The sequence below is a fragment of the Gekko japonicus genome, unplaced genomic scaffold, assembly GCF_001447785.1.
Source record: "Gekko japonicus isolate JY-2015 unplaced genomic scaffold, Gekko_japonicus_V1.1 scaffold44, whole genome shotgun sequence".
In the NCBI taxonomy this organism is placed as follows: Eukaryota; Metazoa; Chordata; class Lepidosauria; order Squamata; family Gekkonidae; genus Gekko; species Gekko japonicus.
Genome location: NW_015174845.1, coordinates 5,958 through 14,161, shown reverse-complemented (window position 1 = coordinate 14,161; position 8,204 = coordinate 5,958). Strand labels below are relative to the sequence as shown.

Sequence of the window (8,204 nt, the reverse complement as noted above, 5' to 3'; positions counted from 1 at the left end):
AGTTTTTTAGCCTCCAGCTCACACATTTTTGTCTTAGCTCAGGAAGAATGGCTCCACAGTGAACTAATTTATCCAGTAGCCAAATCGCTTCCTCACAACTGTAATGCCAGTAGTTCACAAAGTAGAATTTTTGCTCCCAAGACTCCACAGTTTAGAGGGAGCACTGTGTGTGTGTGTGTGTGCCAATTCTGCATCTCGGAGCTGTGGATGCGTCGAGGGGGGGGAGGTGATACACTGAGTGACCCCCGGCTCACCTGACACAGGAGGTCCTGCAGGTGGCTGGCGCAGGCGGCGTAGGCGGCGTGGTCGAGGTGCTCGGTGACGCCGTAGAAGCGCTCCAGGAGGGCGGAGTCGCGCTGCGCATCGCAGCAGCCGAAGTCCGAGTACTGCGCGCAGAAGGCGAGCGGCCGCGGAGGCTTAAAGGGCGGCTTGAAGTCCAGGCACTGCGGGTGGCCCGACGCCTGCCTCAGCAGCAGCGCCGCCGCCAGGGCAAAGAGCGGCCAGGCCCGGCAGCCGGGGTCCCGCGAGCCGCTCAGCCTCAGGGTGGGACGGCTGCCGGGCGTGGGGCATCGGCAATGCCCGCCTGCTCGGGCATGACTCTTCCCTCCTGCTCAGCCACCTCCTGGGGCTGGCGCTACGCAGTCCCCCCGCACGCTCTCTGCCGCGCAGCCCTTTTGCGCCTCAGGCGCTCCGGGCCAAGTTCCCCCAGTCGGGAGGGAACCGCCTGCCTCGCCTCACGCGCGGAGCAGAGTCTGGGGAGGGCTGGCTCCGAGGGGCGAGGGCTTGGCCATGCCGCCTCCCCGCCCGCCCCTCCCTTTGCTTCCCGAAGCGCTTCCGAGCCGCCCAAAAGGAGCGAGGGAAGGGAAGCCCAGGCGCCGCCCACAGCTCCGGGCGGGGAAACAGCGGCTGGAGCGGAGGCGGCTGAGCGCCAAGGAAGGAGGCCACGTGCTGGAGCAGCCGCCTCGCCAGCTCTCTTGCGGGATCGACCGGGCGCCGTGATGGTCAAGGCCTGGCCGGTTCAGCCCCACCCGACCCTTGCTTTAAACGTCTTCGGTCCTGGGCGCTGTCACTCGCCCGCTTTCGGTGCGTTTTAGGGGTCCTTTACAAGTGGAGCTTCCTGTTTCAGAGGGTAGAATCCTGTTGGAAAGTGTATTGTTCAGCGTGTATGGAAGGCCAGGAGTGTCATGCCTGAAACGTGAGGAAGACTGCTTCTGAGCCCAGGCAACGTCCAGATACACAGCACCAGGCTTGCCAACCTCCAGGTGGTGGCTGGAGATCTCCTGGGATTCCATCTGATCTCCAGGAGACAGTTCACCTGGAGAAAATGCCTGGTTTTGAACGTAGATTCCATAGTGCTGTACCCCGTTGAACTCTGCCCTTTTCAAACCCCGCCTCCAAATCTCCAGCTATTTCCGAACCTGCAGCTGGCAAATGGAAAGAACTATGTATGGTGCATGATCCCAGAATTATGCTCTACTCTGCAACAGTGCTGGGGGTCTCCGTTTCATCTTAAGAAGCAAGCAGCTGCGGGCGTGTGTGTGTGTGTGAGAGAGAGAGAAGTCACAGCTAACTCCTGGTGACCCCAGCGAGGGGCTTGCAAAGCAACTGAGAAGCAGGGGTGGTTTGCCATTGCCTTCTTCTGCAGAGTCTTCCTTAGTGGTCGTCCTTCCAAGTACCGACTCTACTAAGATGTCAAGATTTGATGAGATCGGTTTATATCATGCCAAAAGCAGCCATAAAGGTAAAGGTTTCCCTTGCTCGAAAGCCAGTCAAATCCAACTCTAGGGGGCGGGGTGCTCATCTCCGTTTCCAAGCCGAAGACCCAGCACTCTCCGAAGACTTCTCCGTGGTCATGTGACTGGCATGACTAAACGCTGAGGCGCACGGAACACTGTTACCTTCCCACTGACGCGGTACCTATTTATCTACTTGCAATTTCTTGCTTTCGAACTGCTAGGTTGGCAGGAGCTGGGGCCAGAGACAGGACTCACTCCGTCACGCGGCACTAGGGTCTCGAACTGCCAAGCTGCCAACCTTCCGGTCTGCAGTTCAGCATCTTAACCTCTGAGCCACTGCGGACCCTAAAAGCAGCCATAGAGGTAGTCAATTTGAAACAGGGCTGCTGTACTGAGAAAGGAGAGATTTACACTGAAAACTGCCCTCTCGGGCTATTCTTAGCCCTGATGGGGAAGAAGACAGACATCTTCTCTTTGTCCCTGTTTTTCATGTATAAGGGCTACCAGCAACCTGTCAGGGTAGGGGGCTGGTTTTGTTTAAGGAAGGAGCACCTTCCCTTCGTCTGCACTGTTTCTCTTATCCTAATGGGTGGGGGCAGAGCTTCATTTATCTGGTGAAGCTTTGCTTTAAACCACGGGATCTTCTCAGTATTTCTCCAGGGTTCCCAATCTCCAGGTGGGGGCTGGAGATTTCCTGCTATTACAATTGATATCCAGACAATAGCCATCAGTTCCCCTGGAGAAAATGGCTGCTCTGGAAAGTGGACTCTATGGCATTATATCCTGCTGAGGTCCCTCCCCTCTCCAAACCCCGCCCTCCCCAGGCTCCACCCCCAAAATCCCCAGGTATTTCTCAACCCACAGCTGGCAACCCTTTCTCCTACACGCCTAGAACCTTGTGACTCTTTACTTACCTATATTGTTACAGCTTCCCCTGCTCATGTTTTTTTAAAGTAGATTAGTAGAAGGGAACCAGAGAGCTACATATTTCATTTTTTCTAGTATGCACACATTCATCAGGGTTCTTGCATCTAGCTGCAGGGAACTTTAATTGAATTTTGAAGAAGGACTCTAAAGATGCCTGTCTTTAACTTTATTCCCCTATGTAGAAGCTCATTCTTAATATCAGATTTATCAGTAGGCCTAAATTTGCATTGGGGACAATCAGCTTGCTCTGTAGCATCAAATATATTTCAGAGGTTAGGTGGCAACTAAATCCATTATTGGCATGTGAAGTGATAAGAAATTATAGCCCACAACATTTGGAACAAAGGTAGCAGAGCACGATTCAGCTGTTTCAGAGCTTTCTTGAAAGGGCAAATCATTAACCTCAGTCTCCAAAGCCCAATCTAAAACTTTCCCTTTCCTCACTGGAAATATTAACCCCTGCGGTGGAGCCAAAGTCCCTTGTATTCCTTCTAACTGCTGTCTGCACAACCATGGAAGTTTTCAAAGTCTCCAAGAAGAGTTGGGTTTCATTTTATAAGATACGCCAACAATCAAGATAATTGCCAAGTGTAAGTGAAACGTAGGATCTAATTTGAGTTCGAGGAAGTCTTTGCTTCCAGTCTTGGGGGACGAAGCATGTCGTAACAGGTGGTTTTGTTGTTGCCTTTTTGTTAAAAGACAAAATGCCTTAACACAGAATTCATGCTTCTGAAATAGCTGAAAATTAATTGAGGCGGGGTGAGGGGGGAATGTGGTTACTATAAAACAAGCTAGGACCTGCTTCCTTAAAGTGTGTAACGACAGATGGAAAATATTACTGCAATTGCAGTTATGGGCAAATTAAAACCGAGGGGCTGCAACAAAGCTTGGATTCTCCATGCACTTTTTGTAGACGTGCAAGCAATAGGCCTCACTTGGATAGCTCAGGCTAGCCCGATCCCATCAGATCTCAGATGCTAAATAGGGTCAGCTCTAGTTCATATTTGGGTGGGAGACCACCAAGGGAGTACAGAGTTGCTGTGCAGAGGCAGGCCATGGCAAACTACCTCTGTTTGTCTCTTGCCTTGAAAACCCTACAGGGTTGCCATCCGTCGGCTGCGACTTGATGGCTGTTGGGTATTGCATAGTTATGGGCAAATTAAAACCGAGGGGCTGCAACAAAGCTTGGATTCTCCATGCACTTTTTGTAGACGTGCAAGCAATAGGCCTCACTTGGATAGCTCAGGCTAGCCCGATCCCATCAGATCTCAGATGCTAAATAGGGTCAGCTCTAGTTCATATTTGGGTGGGAGACCACCAAGGGAGAACAGAGTTGCTGTGCAGAGGCAGGCCATGGCAAACCACCTCTGTTCGTCTCTTGCCTTGAAAACCCTACAGGGTCGCCATCCGTCGGCTGCGACTTGATGGCACTTTCCGCCACCGCCACCACCAGGCAACAGCTATTAAGAAAAGGAACAACAGAGTCACGGGCAACAAACACTCCAGTCCACAAATCACTGAATCAATATTTCTTGGAGTGAAATTGATTTAATCATGTTGGCTGAAAGTGAGACTAACAGTACTGCCCTAAGCACAATTAGAGGCTTCTAAGTCCATTGAAAGGGTGCTTAGATGCGCCCTGACCTGGATAGCTCAGGCAAGCCCAATCTTGTCAGATCTGGAGGCCTCACTTCAAAAAGGATGTGGACAGAATGGAGCGGGGGCAGAGGAGAGCGACCAGGATGATTGGGGGCCTGGAGACCCAGCCCTATGAGGAAAGGCTGAGGGACTTGGGAATGTTCAGTCTGGAGAAGAGGAGGTTGAGGGGGGACAGGATTGCTCTCTTTAAGTATTTGAAGGGCTGTCTCACTCAAGAGGAGGGCAGAGAGCTGTTCTTTCAGCAGCAGAGGATAGGAGAATAAATAAATATATATAATAATAATGGGTTTAAATTAAGTGCAGGAGGGTTCCGACTGGATACTGGGGAAAACTTTTTTACAGTGGAATCAGCTGCCTAGGGAGGTGGTGAGCTCCCCCTCACTGGCAGTCTTTAAGCAGCGGCTGGACAAACACTTGTCAAGGATGTTCTAGGCTGATCTTGCACTGAGCAGGGGGGTGGCGTAGATGCCCTATATTCTCTGTGATTCTATGATTCTGTCTCAGAGGCTAAGCAGGGCCAACTCGCAAGTACTTGGAAGGGCGACCTCCGAGGAATACCAGAGGCAGAACACAAAGGCAGGCTAATGAAGCCACCTCTCTGAAAAACATCCAAGCCCCCAGTAGGGGTTGCCAGAGGTCAACCAGGAGTTCCAGGCAAGTGCGCACAGACACACACACACAGATATATATTTTTAAAAATGAAAGTGTGCTTAGGTGTAACTGTTTAGGGTTGTACAGCAAATTGCCTTGAACCAAGATTAGCCATTTTAACCCATGTTGGGATTTTGTAAAGTAGTTTATGACGAGGGAAAGAAAGAGGGAACAATGTATGTTATGTAGAAATGGGGAAGACCCAAGCATGTGGTGAAAGGCACTGCAGTGTGGTGGTTAGAGTGTTGGACAAGGATCTGGGAGACCCACGTTCAAAGCCCCGCTCTGCCATGGAAGTTCGCTGGGTGACCTTGGGCCAGAGACACCTTTCTCAGCCTAACCTACCTCACAGGGTCATTGTGAGCAGGGCTATTTTGGGGCAGGAACACACAGGAACGGAGTTCCGGCTGGCTCCAGAGTTGGCCACGCCCAGCAGGAACTCATTAGCATAATAGGCCACACCCAACAGCAGAAATTCATTAGGATTGGCTACATTAGGGGTGTGTGGCCTAACATGCAAAGGAGTTCTCTGGGTTTTGACAACAAACAAGGTAAACAGAATAAGAAGCAAAAGGTGGGTGTGGCTGGATGACCACACTTCTGGTAACATGGGGGTGTGGCCTAATGTGCTAATGAGCTGTGCTGTCAGGGGTGTGGCCTAATACGCTAATGAGTTTCTGCTGTTGGGTGTGGTCTATTATGCTAATGAGTTCCTGCTGGACTTTTTCTACAAAAAGAGCCCTGCTTGTGAGTATAAAATGAAGGAGAGGGTTCCCACTGGGAAGAAAGGAGGGGCGTACATAAAGTAAAATAGAATGAAATAACATGAAAGAACCCTTGATAAGGGCCAATTGTGATCCCTTATGGCTGTGACCCACGTTGCTTTAAACTGGTAGACGGGAGACCCTTTTAGCATTTCAAACGGTCTTAAAAGGACCCCAATGTATACATTCCATTAGTGTGTGAAGTAAAAGGAACAGCTACCTTGCTTCTCCTCCCCGTTCCTGAAAGAATTACTGTTACATAGTGGTATTATTTATAATTATTTCTCCTCCTGGCAGAAAAAAAAATACAGTAATTTTTCCAGTTGTATTTGAGTCCAGCCAATCACAACAAAAGCATGCAGTATCTCAGTCTAAGTCTGGAAGAGCTCGGTTCAGTTAGCAAACTGTTTTCCATTGTTGAGTTCAGTGGCACCTTTAAAACCAACGAAGTGTTTCTTGCACACAAAAGCTTATACCTTGAATAAAACTTGGTTGGTCTTAAAGGTTCCACTGAACTCAGACATTGTTCTGCTGCTTCAAAGCAACACGGCTGCCCCACCTGGATCTATTTCCATTGTTATTAGTCACAAAGGACTCATAGAATTAGTTGTTTCAGGTACACTCTGTGGTTACATAAGTAGGGCTTAATAGTAGGGCATATGCCTTGCCATGGAGGTAAAAGGTGAAATGAAATACCTGTATCTGAGAATCTTCCAATCAGAGTAGATAACACTGCTCTTAAAGACCAGTGGTCTGACTCAGCATAAGGTAGTTCCAAGATTGTGTTCATGTACATTTTATTTATTATTTTTATTTAGAATATCTTTATTCTCCTTTTCTCGCTGATAGAGATCAAAAGCAGCTCATGAAAACTAAACAAATTTACATAAACAGAGTCTAAAAAATGACAAAAGACAAGAAGTGGACGGAACATCCTGAGTTGGTGTCCGCCAGAAGAAGAAGAGATTGGATTTATACCCCGCCCTTCACTTGGAGTCTCAGAGCGGCTTACAAACTCCTTTCCCTTTCCACAACAGACACCCTGTGAGGCAGGTGGGGCTGAGAGAGCTCTGACAGAAACTGCTCTTTTTCAAGAACACCTCTGACAGAACTCTGGCTTGCCCAAGGTCATCCAGCAGGTGCCAGTGGAGGAGTGGGGAATCAAACCCGGTTCTCCCAGATTAGAGTCCGCGCACTTAACCACTACGCCAAACTAGTTAATGGATCTGTGGACAGCACAGGCTGTGATCTATGGGCTAAGACCCAAGGGCCAGGAGCTGTTCGTCTGCTGCCCTTCAGTTCACACCCTTGGCCGTGGCCCCAGCTAAATTCCCACAGCAGGAGAGACAGCAACACTCAGCCTAGATGTTTCAAACTGATCCTGCTCCTGCTGGCCACTAGGGTTAGAATCCAAAGAGGTCTGAAGACACCGATGAGTGTTTCTATGTGTATAACAAGCCTCTCCTACCTCACAGGGTGTCTGTTGTGGGGAGGGGAAGAGAAAGGAGATTGTAAGCTGCTCTGAGACTCCTTCAGGTAGTGAAGGGCAGGGTATAAATCCAATCTCCTCCTCCTCCTCCTCCTCGTCTCACTCTCCGTTCCCCATAACTGAGTCCAAGGTTGACAAGCACAACAGGCTGCTTTGGGGCAAGGAGCCTCATGACCACAGCTGCACCTGTGGAGCTTTCCACATGCTGCTTTGTCCTGTGGCCTCAAGCTCAGTTGATGCCAGTCCGTTTTAAGGGTAGTTTTGTCTTTGAATTACACTTCATGTCCAGGACTCAGAACAACCAGGGTTTACCAGGCTGAGATGCTGCTCGTAGCAATTAATGGAAAACTTGACATTGGGAACCTGTAATTCTGCTTTGCCGGATCATAGTGTAGGTGTCTTGAGTTAGAAGAAGGTCTTGCTGAGTAGTTGAGGTGAGTTGTACAAGGCTGAAGCTGGAAAGAACCAGACTATAACAAAACTGCTGTCCGCAGCAAATGTGTGCTAGATGTGATCCCTTAGTAGCTGTCCCCAGGGGAAAGACTTCCTCAGTTAAGGGCCCCTGCTTTATGGAATGGCCTCTGTGATGACCCCCATGTCCTGTGGCACTTCCTTAGTTTCCACAGGGTTTGCAAGGCTGAATTGTTGAGGTTGGCCTCTGGAGGATGACCAGATGTTTGGGGCTGGTTCGATAGTAGTATGGTGCCTAGTTTTATATATTTAATTTCTTGATATTTTAATTTCATACGTATTATCTGATTTTTGTGGGGTTTTTTTTAACTTTTCTATTATGATGCTGTTAAGTGTTGTAAGCAGGGCTTTTTTTCTGAGGGAACGTGCCGGAACAGAGTTCCGGAACCTCTTCAACAAAACTGTTTTTAAAATGTTTGAAAGTCCGTGGCTTTCAGTATGCAGACTGAAAACTTCATTTCCCTCTCGAGAGTTCCGGCACGTCTTTTTCCAACAACAAAAAAAAAG

At 49.3% G+C, this 8,204-nt stretch overlaps 1 protein-coding gene across 1 annotated transcript in view; it reads right to left on the bottom strand.

The window, feature by feature from the left end:
• The window catches only part of HHIPL1 (HHIP-like 1), a 52,810-nt gene extending 52,019 nt beyond the window's left edge, over positions 1 to 791 (bottom strand). The window contains exons 1-2 of the mRNA XM_015424436.1: positions 739 to 791; positions 255 to 552 (exon numbers count right to left, since the gene is read on the bottom strand). Coding sequence (XP_015279922.1) covers positions 255 to 552; positions 739 to 791 — 351 coding nt within the window. The remainder of the gene's footprint in view (positions 1 to 254; positions 553 to 738) is intronic.
• Between the last annotated feature and the right edge of the window lie 7,413 nt (positions 792 to 8,204).